The sequence below is a fragment of the Antedon mediterranea genome, chromosome 8 (genome assembly GCF_964355755.1).
Source record: "Antedon mediterranea chromosome 8, ecAntMedi1.1, whole genome shotgun sequence".
Taxonomy (NCBI): domain Eukaryota; kingdom Metazoa; phylum Echinodermata; class Crinoidea; order Comatulida; family Antedonidae; genus Antedon; species Antedon mediterranea.
Window position 1 is genome coordinate 11,445,458 of NC_092677.1, and position 16,526 is coordinate 11,461,983.

The 16,526-nt window shown below is 34.2% G+C and overlaps 1 protein-coding gene across 1 annotated transcript; it reads left to right on the forward strand.

Annotated features, from left to right (window-relative positions):
• The first annotated feature begins 51 nt into the window (after positions 1-51).
• LOC140057430 (protein broad-minded-like) lies at positions 52-16,491 on the forward strand. Its single transcript, XM_072103085.1, has 30 exons — positions 52-120; positions 600-763; positions 1,406-1,561; positions 2,106-2,370; positions 3,033-3,158; positions 3,261-3,339; positions 3,740-3,843; positions 4,103-4,164; positions 5,031-5,172; positions 5,547-5,603; positions 5,997-6,099; positions 6,591-6,728; positions 7,000-7,080; positions 7,179-7,312; positions 7,407-7,543; positions 7,816-8,017; positions 8,282-8,419; positions 8,510-8,590; positions 9,161-9,367; positions 9,586-9,705; positions 10,071-10,159; positions 10,417-10,527; positions 11,071-11,276; positions 11,421-11,546; positions 12,136-12,289; positions 12,856-12,977; positions 13,797-13,951; positions 14,666-14,806; positions 15,132-15,320; positions 15,487-16,491. Exons 2-30 carry the CDS (start codon positions 618-620, stop codon positions 15,598-15,600), a joined length of 3,885 nt encoding a protein of 1,294 aa, XP_071959186.1. The 5' UTR covers positions 52-120; positions 600-617; the 3' UTR covers positions 15,601-16,491.
• Positions 16,492-16,526: the final 35 nt, after the last annotated feature.

Genomic DNA, 16,526 nt, shown 5'->3' on the forward strand with positions numbered 1-16,526 from the left:
TGAGGGCCTCCTCCTATTAAAATTAATGGAGCATGCAAGAGTTGTTTGTGTGTTGTGTTGACAACTCTCTTTTTTCTTTCTGCATGATGATTAGATTTGGTTTCCTTTAAGATTTCATTTGTAATAATAATAATGTTATTTAATATGTAGCAACTTTTGTTTCTGACTTTAGTCATTGCAACTCATCCATCTGGCCTTGTAAAATATTGTATTTATTAGGTACACTTGTTAGGCTAGCTAGGGCCTAACTAGGCCTAGGCCTAGGCTTAGTAGCTGCTATTATTATAGATGATGAGAAGGGGGCAGAAGAGAGCCGGCCATAGATAGGGCCTAGCTAGAAATTGGAGAGGGTAGGCCTAGGCCTAGTTGTTTTCAATAATGTTTTAATAATACCTAAAACAGTAGAATGTATTGAATAGAAAAGGCCTAGAGGCTAGGCCTATCTATATTGTTTATTATAGAAAAATAAGATAATAAAACAGAATTGTTCCAGAAGAAGATTTATATAAAATAGCATTTTAATCTGCACAATTGAACATATAAACAGCTCTCAATATTTTATATTTTTCTAATGAATGTTTAATTTATATTTTTCATAGAGACAGTAATACAATACAATGGCCAACTGTGAAGATGTTGACTTGTTGCCTAGTATTCGGCAGTTAATCACCAAAATAGAACCCGCTATACAATCGGCTGACTCGTTGGAAGCGGCTGAGGAGCTAATTCTACATCTTGAGGCAACAGATGAAAATTTTCATAGGTTAGATAACATAATTATTAATAACATTTATATTTATTTTTTGTGGTTTGATTTGGGCTTGTCCCATTTGTGGTATAAATTATTGTTTGATATGATCCTTAATATTTTTTTTAAACAACATAATCCTTGATTGATTGATTGATTGATTTTATTCGATATTCATACATAAAAAGTTAAAATATACAATGTATTAAAGAATACCTGGATAACCCATTAAATCGACAAAAAAGTAAACTTATTTCCAATGGGGTCCAATCCGTAATGACTGAAAAGTGAGTGGTTGGGCCTAGTACAATTATCATTAAGTATGACTCAGTAAAAATGAAAAAAACAAGAAAATACATACAAGACAAGATAACATCAAAAAAACAATATTAAAAATAACTTAATTAAACTGAAATTCTTTAATATTTCACATCACAAGGGACATACAAGTCTACCATGTGCAAATAAATATAGATAAACAAGAATATACATTACAATACAGAAAGAATTAAAAGACGTTTACTGTATAATTTACAGGAAGAGTTTATTGTAATAGACATTGATTATACCAGACTGAAATATATTTTTTACCTTTTGTTGCCATTTTGGTATATCTTATTGTTTTATGGCAATAACAAATAATTTTTATGTATATAGGTATGAATATGTAAAGTACATTCGTCAACGTTTGGATGAAGTGTTAGGCCCGTTGATTGAAGATCAGATGGAAAAAGAACGGCACAAGATGCACACTAAAGGCTCAGAAGAGGACCTTGTTAGGGCCGTCACAGAACATGTCGTCAATGATCAAACGTAAGTATGGGTGACATGTTGTGTCAAAAAATATTTGTTAATGTTGTTGCAAAGGAGTGTATATTTTATAAATAACACTAGAAACTGTAGGTACCCTTTAATATCAATTAAATTTGTGTTTATTTCCACAATATAACAACATAAAATATACAAAAACAATGTTTACAAACTAGTTTAGTTACCGTATATCTTCTGGTATAATCCCACCCTCCTAGAACACTAAATTGGGCAAACATTGACGGGTGGGACTACACCCGGGAAAAATCTTGGTTCAGTAAAAAAATCTTTGGTAAGCAAATCTTGTAAAATCTCATCTGAACTCGCTATAGAGAGGCTTACATCCATACCAAACATCAATACTGGGACTATACCCGAGAATAGGCCTGTTTGTGAAATCAGACATAAAATAGGGGTGGGATTAGACCCGAAGTGAGATTATACCTGAAGTGGAATTATATCCGAGGATATACGGTAATACATAAACTTGCATATAAATACAATGAATTGCTTATTAATATTATTTTTTTTTTAATTTTGCTTTCAGCTATTCTGACATGATGCAAAATATGAAACAACTCACGACCAACTCGGTAGCACGTTTGTTGCAAACATTTGACGAGGATCACAGCGAGCATCTTATGAAAGCAACTCAGTATACAAGGAGAGAGAGTCCTAAGAGATTTAGCTTTGAATTCAGTGAAGGAAGCTCTTCTTCATTTGATTCTTCTTTTAACCAAGGTTTTATGTTCATGAATCAGGAGCACTTTATCGCCATCTCTGAAAATCTTGAGCCTTTAAAATCTTTGAAAGTAAGTATCTCCTACTAAAATGTACAAACAAATGTGTACTAATGGATTAACAATCTTTAAGCTCTGTCTACACTATCAAAAATTATGTGACAACAAAAGGTGATGTGCCCAAATATGCAATCATATGCTTAAATATGGTAGTGATGACATCATCATGTCCATATATGGGCACATCACATTTTTGTCGCATAAAGTTTGATAGTTAAGGCAAAGCTTAACATCAACACCAATTTCTTTCAGTTCTCCCTTAAATTGTACATATTATATGTTTTTTCAAATTTACCTCTGACACCTGTACCCAATCCAAGTGTAGTGTTGATACAAGCTGCAACATGATCAACGTACAAAGTACAATATGCTCACCTCTATTCTATATTTTAGAATAATTTTTTTGTGTCTGCTATACAGTAATCACTGCCTTATTGAATGTGTCCAATCCTTGTTAACATGAAAACAAAATTCTATCCTTAACAAGTATTACATGGTTGCAGTGGGTCTATAGTATATTTAGTATACAAACAAGGTTAATGTATGACAAGTACAATTTACGGAAAGCCTCATTAAGTGACAATATTCTATATTTTAGAATCATTATTTTGTTTATTGTATATCCAGTATATAATCAATGTCAATGTAAGACAATATTTTATAATTTTAATTAGACAAGACAAGATGCTATGACCAAGCTTTGTCAGATTCCGCCATCAGATGTTATGGCGTGTGACCAATGGGAACATTTACGAGCCGGACTGACCAGCGCCCTTGCTGATCCAGATCAATATTTGGAGGTTAGTCAATATAAATTTTAATCCTAGACAGTCACAGCAAAATTAAATTACTAAATATTTTAGAACATTGTTTTTGATATCATTTTAATGTTCTAATTTCAGGAGAAATCTCTTCTGTTCCATGCTAAGATGTTTTCTGCAAAATCTCATACAATCAGCAAAGAGGTGTATACCAGTTTAGGTAAGTATATGGTGGATTTCTGTACGGTAGATCCCCTATCAGGGGTACACCTTTGGGCCCCATGAAAGCGTCCCTTCAATGAGGATATACTCTGACTATTTTTAAAAGGAATACATTTATTTATTCTGGTAATCTTCATAGTATCTATATTTATATTTTAAACATAGTGGAGCTGTAGCTTGGTGGCTAACAATAACATGCTTGCCTTCCAATCCCAAGGTCCGGGGTTCAATCCTGACCTAGTGCCGGGGCTATAACTTGCGACTCTTTCAACTCCACTCCCTAAACGCTCAAAAGAGACTTAGTTCATAAGCATGTTAAATTATAAAATGGATGCGTATTAATTAAATATTTATAAAATCCTTCTGGCTAAAATGTTTTAAATGTTACAAATTTTCAGTTGATTACCTCTGCACTGAGTTTACAGCAAGAAAGAGTAAAACAATGTATTTGAAAGATGGATTGGATCTTGGTAACCTTAGCAACAAACGACTTCTTCGTAAGGTATGTTAAGCTCTGTTTACACTATTGAAACTTTGTGTGACAAAAAAATGTGAAGTGCCCATATATGGACATGATGATATCATATCACTACCATATCTAAGCATATCACTACCATATTGGGGCACATCACACGTTTTGGGTCAAACTAGTTTGATAGTGTAGACAGAGCTTTATAGTTGCTTTGTAGATAATCATGATAGAGTATTCACTTACATGCGTCATGACAATTATGATTATTGTGTTTTCTTTTTCTTGATAGTTTCGATTATTAAATGAATTTCAAATAGAAGTGTCTTCCTACTGGGTTAGATTTCCAGAAAGGTAAATCAAATTTGATTTTATTAAAGTATTTTAATATAGTAAGCTCTGTCTACACTATCAAACTTTATGTGACTAAAAAAGTGTGATGTGCCCAAATATGGTAGTGATATGCTATTATGAAGCCCGGTTAGCTCAGTTGATAGAGCATCAGACTTTTAATCTGATGGTCAAGGGTTCATGCACCTTATTGGGTGTATTCGTTTTGGTCTCAAATGATCAGCAATTGCTGGATGAATCACCCTCATTAAATATGCTTCAAATGCTTAAATATTGTAGTGATATGACATCATCATGTCCATATTGCTGGATGAATCACCCTCATTAAATATGCTTCAAATGCTTAAATATAGTAGTGATATGACATCATCATGTCCATATTGCTGGATGAATCACCCTCATTAAATATGCTTCAAATGCTTAAATATAGTAGTGATATGACATCATTGTGACCATATATGGGCACATCACATTCACATTAAATTTGATAGTGTAGGCAGAGCTTTATGTCATAATAAATGAGGAGCAGTAGCTTTTTATGCAAGTCTTCCAATCCAATCATGGTGCAGCGTTCAACTGTAAAGCTCTGTCTTCACTATCAAACTTTATGTGAATGTGATGTGCCCATATATGGTCACAATGATGTCATATCACTATGTTACAAATTTTCAGTTGATTACCTCTGCACTGAGTTTACATTTGGTTTGATTGTTCCTACTCCACTCCCTCAACTTTATCCATCCTGTAATTGGCAAGTTTCTAGCTGTTGGTTGTGTATGAAATAAAAAATAAAATTTATGAAACTACTATAGGACAGTTTAAAAAGATGTGAAACCTCACAATAGGTGATCAATGTGATTTCTCTTTAGTTTTGTTGAGGATATTTTAGAGAAGACTGTGAAACTAATAGGCATCAACTCGTCCAGCCTGCTGAGCTCAATGGAGATCGTTTGCCCTATTCACTGCATCGCTTTGCTGGATCCAAAGGCTAGGTGGTTTAAAAAATGGATGGTAAATATCACACTACTACTTTCAAAATTGGGATAATACCATTAATTATAATAATAATAATAACTAATTTTGATTATGAATAACACAACATGAAGACTTGTTAAACTGTGACAGGTGAGAATCTAATTTTAGAAATGTCTGTCTGCAAAATGTGTGGTTGCCACAACCCAATTTGACTTCGACTTTGATATCATATACGTTTTTTAGTAATCAAATTTACATGAAAATACCTCTTTCGGCCTGCACACATATATCGGTACATTAATTGGAACAAATGCTTGTGAGAGGTTGGTGTGGTTCAATGATCCAATGTTATTGTGTTGTATGATATTGTTGATCATTAAAATTACCATGTTTTTTTATTCCATTGGCAGCATGGTCATTACAGCAGAACTTTTGTTCTCAAGGCATTAACAGCCAATTTGGGACTGGTAAGAACCTTTATTTAACTAAAATAAAATTTGTTTATGGCAAATAAAATAATTCCATTGATTGGTTTGGTCTAAAGATCTGTCTACACTTCAAATATGGTAGTGATATGTCCAAATATGGTAGTGATATGTCCAAATATGGTAGTGATATGACATCATCGTGTCCATATATGGGCACATCACATTTTGTTGTCACATAAAGTTTCATAGTGTAGACAGAAAGAACTAGTTCGACAAAAAAAGTGTGATGTGCCCATATATGGTAGTGATAACCTTAGATATGGTAGTGATATGGTATCATCATGTCCATATATGGGCACATCACATTTTTTTGTCACATAAGGTTTGATAGTGTAGACAGAGCTTTAAGTGATTTTGAATTTAAATTTGCAGGTTGAGAATGCATTGCGTCAATGTATGGAGTTCATTGCAAAGTCTGACACTCAACTTGATTCTGTTAGTAGTTTGACTGAAACATTTGATAAACAAAAGATAGGTAAGGTACTCTTGCACTAAATTATTTAATAAATTAGTTTACAAATAATTAGTTTAATAATAATGGTACAAAATCAGAGTGCGTTAGTGGAGATGCGGTGCACTCGAGGGTATTTAAAATGGCGCGACATGCATGAGGCCAAGACCAAATCACCGCCGGACCTAGGCCTAGAAAAACAGCGGTGTACCAGAATTGACGGTTTGATTGGTGTGCGTTTGCTGCAGTGCAGACACTGGTTCTTACTCATAAATCGTGCAGTGCCAAGCACTATTAGTATTCTGCCATAAGATTTACATGCAGTGCTTTTATGCTTTTTTACTCCAGTGCATGATAGTGACAAAATATTCTCTTATAGACTCATTTCAGCATGTTTGATTGGCTACGTCCTTGAACCCATGTTGTAAAGGCTTTTACTCCACTACATTCATATTATTATTTTTTTATGTGCCATCATCAATACTATTTTTAAACGTCTGTTTGTTCTACTTTAGTTGATATGCATTCTCCAATGTACTTTGAGAAAGACTTGCGATTCGTTCATTTTGTACACTCATTGTCTCTGATTGGTCGTATTTTAATGTATGCAGGAGGACGAAAATTGTTTCCAATTAACTCCAAAGAGGGCCTAGGTAGGTAAACATTTGGTTTTCTGTTACCGATTCCTTGTATTATGTTCTATTTATGTGGTATTTGAATTCTTAAGCTTTGTCTGCACTATCAAACGTTATGTGACAACAAAAATGTGATGTGCCCATATATGGGCATGATGATGTCATATCACTACCATATTTGGGTATATCACTACCATACTTTTTTTGTCAAACTATTTAGATAGTGTAAACAGAGCTTTACACACAAGAGAGTTAGGCATTATTTTGTGCCTTCTTTTTTTTTTATTAGTGAGCATACAAGATCTAATGGTTTCCCTAGTAACATTACTGGCAGATACAGCTCAAACTAAATCTACAACAAAAAATATCAGTGAGTGTTACCAGGAATAAATTAATTGAAAAAATTAATAATTCATTCATTTGTATTGAAAAAGAAGTATATTGATTTGTATGTTTATTGTTTTATAGACAAGCTGAATCCTGCTGTATTGGTGACCAACACATTCAAAATGCTTTGCTCATCGAAGCAGGCGTGTCAAACCTGTTTTTGTACGGATGTGTTCATTGGTCACTTGATTACGCCTGTTCTTGAATGGCTAGATGTAAGTAACGTTCAAAATTTAACTTAGGTTCAATAGTTATTACAATCATTTTAAATGTTTTAAATAAAGAAAAAATAATTTGTTATTTTTCTAGGATGACCCTAATGATGAGCTTCCCCAAGAGGCAACACTTCTGCACATCGCTGATATCTTGTCTGCTATTGCATCATGGGAAGCAGGAAGACATATCCTGTTATATGGAGAAAATGGCGAGAAATTCAAAGAAAATAGGTATTATTCCACCTTAGTTTTCAGTAAATAAGGCATTTAAAAAGAATATATGTGAGTAAAGCAAATAAACAATAAGTAAAGTAAAATATATCATCTATTGGTTTTATTTGTGCATTATATACTAAAATGCACTGTCATAAATATTGTTGTGCCCTAAAGGCACAGTAATATCTTCTGGTAACAACCTGTTGTCATAGATGGGAAAATTGCTGGTTTGGTATCAATTTATTATTTATTTATTTGTTATGCTCTTGTTCATCTTGCTTTCATAGGTCTGCTGCAGTACATATAATTGCAGAGTTTTCGTGCAGAGCACTCAACGGAACCTTCTCAAACACGTTCGGTGTTGGACCAAGTCGTGCAGTTGCTGGAGCTTACCTTTACCTCTGTCGGCAGTTGTATAACACCTGTGAGGGCAGGCTTGCACTTCATCCGTATAAACTTCACACAATTGTTGCAGATGCTTGGAAAGAGGTACAAACAAACATATAATAATATACAAATAATGAATGTTCATAAGTGTAATGGTACAAATAATTGCATGAGGTGAATGATGAAAGGTTATATTTCAAAGAGGCGAAGCCGTACTATTGCATGTGACCCACAATCGTCCAATCAAATGACAGGAATTTATTTTGGTGTTATATAATATCATTTGTGTGGCCTTTATACCTTCAACCTTAAACTCATAATCTTTCATGTAGAATATTGCTAAAATAGGAATGTATATTTATACAGGTTGTTCGTGAGGTCGAAGAAAAGACGCCTACATTTGGAGCCGATGGTGGTACTGTTGTAAGCCCTGCCTCTGAAGATGCTGTAGCTTGGGAAAATACATTAATTGATAATCTGCTCAATTTTGCAGGCACACCAAAAGTAAGTATGTAAAGATCAGGTTTTAAAATAAACAAACCATCATCTTTAATAACAAAACATAATAAATTAAATTTGTTTATTTTATTTCAGGGTTTGTTGTTCTTGCAACAGACAGGAGCAATGAATGAGTGTGTTACGTATATGTACACTAGATATGAAAAGAAACTCCAAGTAAGTATATCAAATAAACCTTAATTTTTCTAAAGGTCTGTCTACACTATCAAAGTGTCATGATCCCAAATAGGGCAGTGATATGCCCAAATATGCTAGTGATATGCCCAAATAGGGCAGTGATATGCCCAAATATGCTAGTGATATGCCCAAATATGCTAGTGATATGCCCAAATAGGGTAGTGATATGACATCCTCATGTTTATATACCTGTATAGGCACATCACAATTGATAGTGTAGATAGAGCTTTAGAAAGCCCTAGGGGTCTAGTGCCTGCATATCTTCTCATTTTCACTGTATACTTAAATGGTGACCATCCAGTCATACAGTATACTGGACATTTAAGTCTCTCTAGAGTTTCTCTATTCTAAATCGTCCGGTGATATTTTATCAATATGTTCAGTATTATAGAAGAGGAAAATTTCCTAAGGCCTAGTAGTAGTACTGGCAAGAAGAGATTACTATTGTAGACCATCACTACCATATTTGGGGATATCACTACCATATTTGGGTACATCACACTAGTTTGATAGTGTAGGGAGAGCTTACCATATCTTCTTCATTTACAGGTGAGCAAGACTGAGAAATTTGGTTATGGCACGATGGTGACACAAGTTGCTGCTACTGCACCTGGGATGGTAGCACTAAAGAGCTCTGGTTTTATTAAACGTATTGTTAATGAATTATGGACTGTGTTAGAATGTGGACGGGACGATAAGCCGGTTCTGCGCCCTTCTCCCACACCCGTTGATCCGATTGATAGAACAGCTTTTAAGGTTTGCTAAATATCAATTTCTTTCTATGAAAAAGAATAAGAAAAAAACTAAATTTAACGTAACAAACAAGTCTCTAAAGATCTGTCTACACTATCAAACTTTATGTGACAAAAAATATGATGTGCCCATATATGGACATGATGATGTCATATCATTACCATATTTAGGCACATCCAACTTTTTTTGTCATACATATAAAGCAAAATCATGTTTTGTAGAGTTTTACAAGTCTTGTAAATGTCCTCTCTGCTTTCCCGGCCGTCTATGAAGTGATCGCTGATCAACCGCTAAGACAACGTCAGACTTACTCATTCAGGGAAATGCCAGACACAATTGTGGTGAGCAAATAAATTATCAAAATTATGCCAAAAAAGAAAGACAGTTAATTCAGTAATGAGACATCAGACTAGGCCTATAGATAGCATACGATGTATGTACATTACTGCTCTTTACCAGCTAGGCCTACAAAACTAGACCTAACTAAGCTAGGCCTACAAAACTAGACCTAACTAAGCTAGGTCTAGAGACATCTACGAGTGAAGATTCAACGCGAGCTACTTCGGCACAGTTTTTATCTTTTATATCATAATTAACATTAGAACTCAAATTTAAGACAAGAAATGGCCTGTTTTTTAGTTATATATATACATTATTTTTCGAAAAAAAATGTATAGTGTCTTGAAAAGTATTCTTTCTCTTGCAGGATATTATTGAGCGGTTAATATTAGTTGACTCAGAAACTAAGAATCATTCCCTTTTTAACGTTGAACAGTCTCACACATTTGGATTGAGGTATAGTATGTATACAGTCAACTCTCCCAATACCGGACACATTGGGCTGGAAAGTTTGGTATTCAGAATGTGTTTTTAATGGTAAAAAAGAATTTGGAACTGTTTTAACTTTAAGAAGGAAGTTTCCGGTTTTCAAAGAGTCCGGTATTGGGAGAGTTGACTGTACTACATTTTTTATTTGGTTTTAACACAACTAGTTTATGCTTCTTTATATTGATCCTCTATTATTTGATATAACTCTTTTATTTTGTCTTCAGGTTATTAAGTATAATGGTGTGTTCATTGGACACCCTTTTATTACTCGAATCACAGTATTCTATATGGAGTTCATTACTTAAGGCACAGCAAGAAAACAAATCTGAAAACGGGTAAAGTCTACACTATCAAACTTTGCGACAAAGAAATGTAATGTGCCCATATATGAACATGTTAATGTCACATCACTACCATATTTGGTCATATCACTACCATAATATGGGTATCACACTTTTTTCGCCAAACTAGTTTGATAGTATAGACAGCTATACATTTTCGTTTCATAATAATTCATGCTACCTCCAAAACCAAGTCAACGGCTTTGATCCGTGGATTACAGTACCTCGTATAACATTAAATAAGTTCACTGTACACTTTGTTTAATTTCCCTAAAGTATATATAATATGCATTTTGATCATTTAAAATTGCTTGTGTAAATATTATTATAGAGTAGAAACATTCCTGTCACCTATTAAGGTGACACCCATATATCAAAGGGACACTTTCTTGTGAAACAAACCAGGGACAATGTATGTATAGTAAACCAGACAGTGTAGCAAACCTCTAAATCAAGGGGCATTCCTTTTAAAGGGACAATTCCCAAGGTTTACCCTTAATAGGTGTAATATCATTGTAATTATTGACTATCTTTCAGGGATATTATCATTGATATGTTATCTGTGGAGAGGAACCAGATACTGGTGAGGTCCTATACAATTGGTGGGCCTTCAGAACGTAGGCTGCCGCCCAAGACACTGGATATAGACTCCGAACGTCCATACCCTTGGCCGTTATTTTCAACGTTTCCTGTCCCAAAAGACTATACTACATTTAATTCAAGACCATCAGCCATCAAACAGGGTAAGAGCGCCATCACAATGTATGAAATCAATGATTCGTTATCAGCGTAACTCTCTAACTCTAATTATCACTTAAAAACTTATTTTTATGAAATTCTTAAACTTGTTCAATTACATGTTCAGTGTCCTTTTTAATTTTTTTTAGAAAATGAGTTAAGCAAGCTGCTAAGTGGTCTGCGTCCTTCCAGCCTAAATTCTGAATGGCTAAGCAAATGTCGGCAGGCGTTTTACAACGTCATGATCACTAAGCCTGACCAAGTCACACCTAGAGGTAAGTCTTGCATAAAATGTACTTATTAATCAAAGAAAATATTTTTATACATATTTAGTTTCCTGTTTAAATTAAATACAGTAAAATAAATAAATCTAACTAGTTTACATAGATTCTCAATAATAAAGTATTGCTTCTTTTGGAGTAATGCTAACAGACATCTCGGAGCCTCCAAATTTTCATCCAATCTCCAGAATATTGACAAAATCTCCCAAAATATTTAGATTTAGATGAAAAAAAATTTTCCAACCTATGTTTACTGTTTAAATTCGGTTTTTAAAAGGTTACTTCTGTATTTAATACATAATTACATCCAATTACTTGCTAGAATGCGCAAGGTACCTATGGTAAACATTGAAATGTGCAAGGTATTTTGTGATGAGTTTAAAACATGTCAAATTCGTTAAAAATGCGTAAAATATGTAAACCTTCCAAGATTGTTAACTTGCCGGTTAGAACGTCTGTGCTAATCAAGTAGAAGTTAGGAAAAACAAGACTAATCTCTGGTGATAGATATAGAAATTGTAAATATTGATCACTGGCACAGGACTAAATCGCTGATGCATTATACAATCTTTTTTTTTATCAGTGATTCCAGAATTGCTTGATTCTGTCGTGGCTGCCATGATCACAACTGGAGATGACAAGCTCTTCACCCTTAAAGCGTTCACTATCAATGATGCTACCCTTAAAACTCAGAATCTGACGTCTTTGCAGAGTAAAGGAGTCAAGCATGCCATTAGGTATTTCAAGTTTTTCCAAATTACAGTCAGCTCTCTCAATACCGTGCTCTCTGAAAACCAGAAACTCTCCCAATACCAAACTCTCTGAAAACCAGAAACTCTCCCAATACTGGACTCTCTGAAAACCAGAAACTCTCCCAATACTGGACTCTCTGAAAACCAGAAACTCTCCCAATACCGGACGATCTGAAAACCAGAAACTCTTCCAATACCGGACTCTCTGAAAACCAGAAACTTCCCCAATACCTGACTCTCTCAAAACCAGAAACTCTAACAATACTACCTGACTTTTTTTAAATTCCAAACAGTCCAAATTTATTTTTACCATTAAAAACACATTCTGGAAAACATATTTGACCAGCCCAAAGGTGTTCAGTTTTGGGAGAGTTGACTGTATGTAAGTAGTTAAATGATTAAAGAACGTGAAGCCATGTGACTACTGTAGTTGCTTTTGAATAATCTGTACTGATTAATTAATTAAATGATTAACAAATAATTCAAGAGAAGCTGGTTTGTCAGTATTTGGTTTTTAATAATCTGTAGTGTCCTGATTGTGTTTCTTTTAGATATGGCATGTATCTTCGTCTGTTGTCCAATCATGACGTCGCTTTAGAGAATCTTTCAACACTTTTAAAGAAGTGTCGTCAGTACCTTAGAATGCAGCAACGAACACTGGACTCTGATTTACGTATCCTTTGTACAAAGCAACATTTTAGAAAATAAGAAACAAGTTTTGAAAAATAATATGCTTAATTTACTGTACTGTTTTGAATATTTAAAAATACATTCCATTAGTGCCATAAATATACCATTAAGGCCCATTCACACTAGGACGATAACGATCGACGATAAATATATAAGCATGCATTTTTTTAACATAAAACAAAAGAAATTAGAAAGGGTTTCGTTCTAGGATTATAGTATAATCATTTATGCTGTCTTTGATAAAAATAATATTTTTAAAATTCCAATCAAATGACGTCAAGATACATAAAAACAATAAAATCGTTGTATTGTCACGATATTATTGCTCTTACTAATCATGACGTCATTTGATTAGACGTGTGAAAATATAATTTTCATCAAAGGAAACATGGTTATTCTATAGTTCTAGAATGAAAAGGTTTTATATTTCTTTTATTTTATGTATGAAAAATGCAATGTCTATTATCGTCGATCGTTATCGTCCTAGTGTGAATGGGCCTTTAGGCCCCTTTTGGTTAAGTAGAGGTTAAAAATGTATTGGCAACACATTTTCCACAATGCACATCATATATGCCATTTTTAGGAAGTGCCTAAAATACCCCTTGCTTACTATTAGATGCTGATGCCAGAAACGTTTTAATAGCGTCCTCTATGTCTGGATGCATTTTGTAAAAATGATAGCACCCTCTATGAGCTGGCCATGCTTTTATAAAGCCTCCAAATATTTCATATTTCAAAGCTGGTGACTTGTGTAGGGTAACTTTAAATAAATATCATATTTTCCTGAATGATATCTGATCAGGATTCTTAGAGCGTGACTACGTTGGCTATGATTGGTTCGCGTCGTCAGTGTTCCTTATGATGATGGGTAACAAGGACAAGGCATGGAACTTTCTCTATCACTTCTCAACAGTGGCAGCATCTGGTTTTCTTTGGATTCCTAGACTCTACGCTTCAGTAAGTACAGTAAAGCTTGCCTTCCAATCCCAAGGTCCAGGGTTCAATCTTGACCTAGTACCAGGGTTCAAACATGACCTAGTGCCAGGGTTCAAACATGACCTAGTGCCAGGGTTCATCAATCCTGACCTAGTGCCAGGGTTCATCAATCCTGACCTAGTGCCAGGGTTCAAACGTGACCTTGTGCTAGGGTTGTAACTCGCGTTTCTATATAGAGACAGTTTGTAGTGAGTTTAATTACTCATTTTACTGTATGTGGTATTGTTCAAAGGTTGTTTTTTTCTACAAAAGATCCATGCCTGCATGTTTAAAATCAACTGTCCACATCTGTTATTCATCAGTTAATGGATAGGCGGCTTAAAATAATATGTGCAAAAGGTTATTTTACGTTTCTATATTTAGATACATCATTTTTAAGCATTCTTATTAGATGACTTAAACTGAATCAAACAATTTCACGTATCTGTGAAATTTTCGAACCTCATTCAAGAATTCTTTATCAGCACTAACTTAGTAACTAGGCTGTTAGGCGGTTTACTGTGTAATTAAGTCACATGACCGTGATGTAATGGGAAAATCACGCGACTCGATTAAATTCCTAGGTCTTGGGTAAGACAAGTTGACCAAGGTCTTCGTTCAAATCTGGTTTAAGAGTCGCCATGTAGAGGGCTTCTTTTGCCCCTCTCTGAAAGAATGTATAAATTTTATTTACAGGTGCACTTGCCACTGGAGCAGGCTGTTAGTAGTATACATCCAGTGTTTTCATGTACTGGTCACAATGTGGAGTTGATCTTGCAACAGGAGGTATCTCATACATACTCTGCCTTTAAGATGTCTGGTTACACACCCTCACAGGTTTGTTTGCTGTTTTTTTAGTGAATTAGGTCAACTTTCCCTTTTTGAATGAAATTTTTTCCTGTTATTGGAAGAAAAAGTGAAAAAAATGTTGAAACTCGCCTAACGTTGCGTGTGTTGTCAACACACCTTCTCAAGGTAATCAACGGCCTTGGTGAAGTCAAGTTGGTTTTCACTTTTCCTTCACATAACAACAAAAATTTCATTCCAGTATATCTTTGGAAGGAAATGAATTTATTAAATTTTATTGCAATATCTGTATCATTACATATAATATGGTAATTTAAAATGTTTATATAATAAATTATATTATTAATATTGTCAGATTTGTCAGCATTGGTTAACTCAATCGTTCTGGAACTATCTTGACTGGCCGCAGATTTGTCACTATATTCTAGTGTGCTTGTTGCTCGGTGTTGACTATCAAGTGTATGTGTGCGTTGCCATTCTACGCTTCTTGCAGCCACGAATCTTACAATATAGACAACAGCAGAATTTACAGGTGTTCCTTAAGGTATGCAAATGTGATGGGAATTGTATTATCACACCTGTAATGAAGCATTACTATACTGCACCAAAAATATTTTATTCATATTTTTTGGTGTGTATTTTTGTTGGAATTGTTTTGTATTTAAAATCATTATTTTGTTAAAGCATATATATTTTTTTTTAATATTTAGGAAGAGAGCATTGTTGGATTTAAAGTTGGACAGCACCTGGAGTACATGAAATTTTTGGAGAAAAAGTATCGATCAACTATTCTACCAGACATGGTCAACCTGGCTAAGCAATAAGTAGGCTATGCAGGACCACAAAGTACAGAATGTGAAAAAGTATTGTGAAACTATTCTACCAGACATAGTCAACCTTGCAAAGCGTTAAGTATGGAGGACCACTGAGTGCAAGTGTGAAAAAGTATTGTGAAACTAATCTACCAGACATGGTTAACTGTGCAAGGCGCTAAGTGTGGAGGACCATCAAGTACAGTGTGAACAAAGGTATTGTGCAACTATTCTACCAGACATAGTCAACCGTACAACGCACCACGTATGGAGGACCACCAACTACAAAGTGTGAAAAAGTATTGTGTAACTAATCTACCAGACATGGTCAACAACCATGCAAAGCGATAAGTATGGAGGACGACCAAGTACAGTGTGAACAAAGGTATTGTGCAACTATTCCACCAGACATGGGTCAACCGTGCGATAAGTACCACAATACAGTTTTTACAAGATTCAGTGCTACAAAGTGTGAACCTCTTTGGTTCAGGTAGCAAGCACTAACACTATCATTGGCACTTACTGTTTTAACCAAATAATGTTAATATTCATTGATTTTTCATTCCATTTTAATATTTACAAATGTGTTTTTGGTAGTAATTAATATTTTTCATTTATTTATTTAATACACTGTATAAAACCAAAATTGTAAATATCGCCTAAAAATTGTTTTTTTATATACAGACTAGAAATATACTGTTTAGTCAGTGCTTTAAATAAATTAGCTTTAAAAATAGTATCCGTCCTAATGTTTCTAAACTATGATTTTATTTATTTATGTGTATATAATTTATTTTGTGTGTATTTTCATGAAACATATTTAATTGGAGTAAGACAATGTATTGATGGTTTTTATCATACAGAGATTTTTGTAATACATTAACCGTCCATCTGATCTATAATATAAAATCATAATTGTGTAAAGTAAATTAATAAAT

What these genes read in the sequence shown, in the direction of transcription:
- LOC140057430 (XM_072103085.1), top strand. Translation starts at nt 618, where the DNA reads ATGGCCAACTGTGAAGATGTTGACTTGTTGCCTAGTATTCGGCAGTTA. An exon ending in TGACCAAGTCACACCTAGAG is followed by an intron (nt 11,547 to 12,135) that starts GTAAGTCTTGCA and finishes TTTTTTTATCAG; the next exon opens with TGATTCCAGAATTGCTTGAT. An exon ending in GGAGTCAAGCATGCCATTAG is followed by an intron (nt 12,290 to 12,855) that starts GTATTTCAAGTT and finishes TGTTTCTTTTAG; the next exon opens with ATATGGCATGTATCTTCGTC.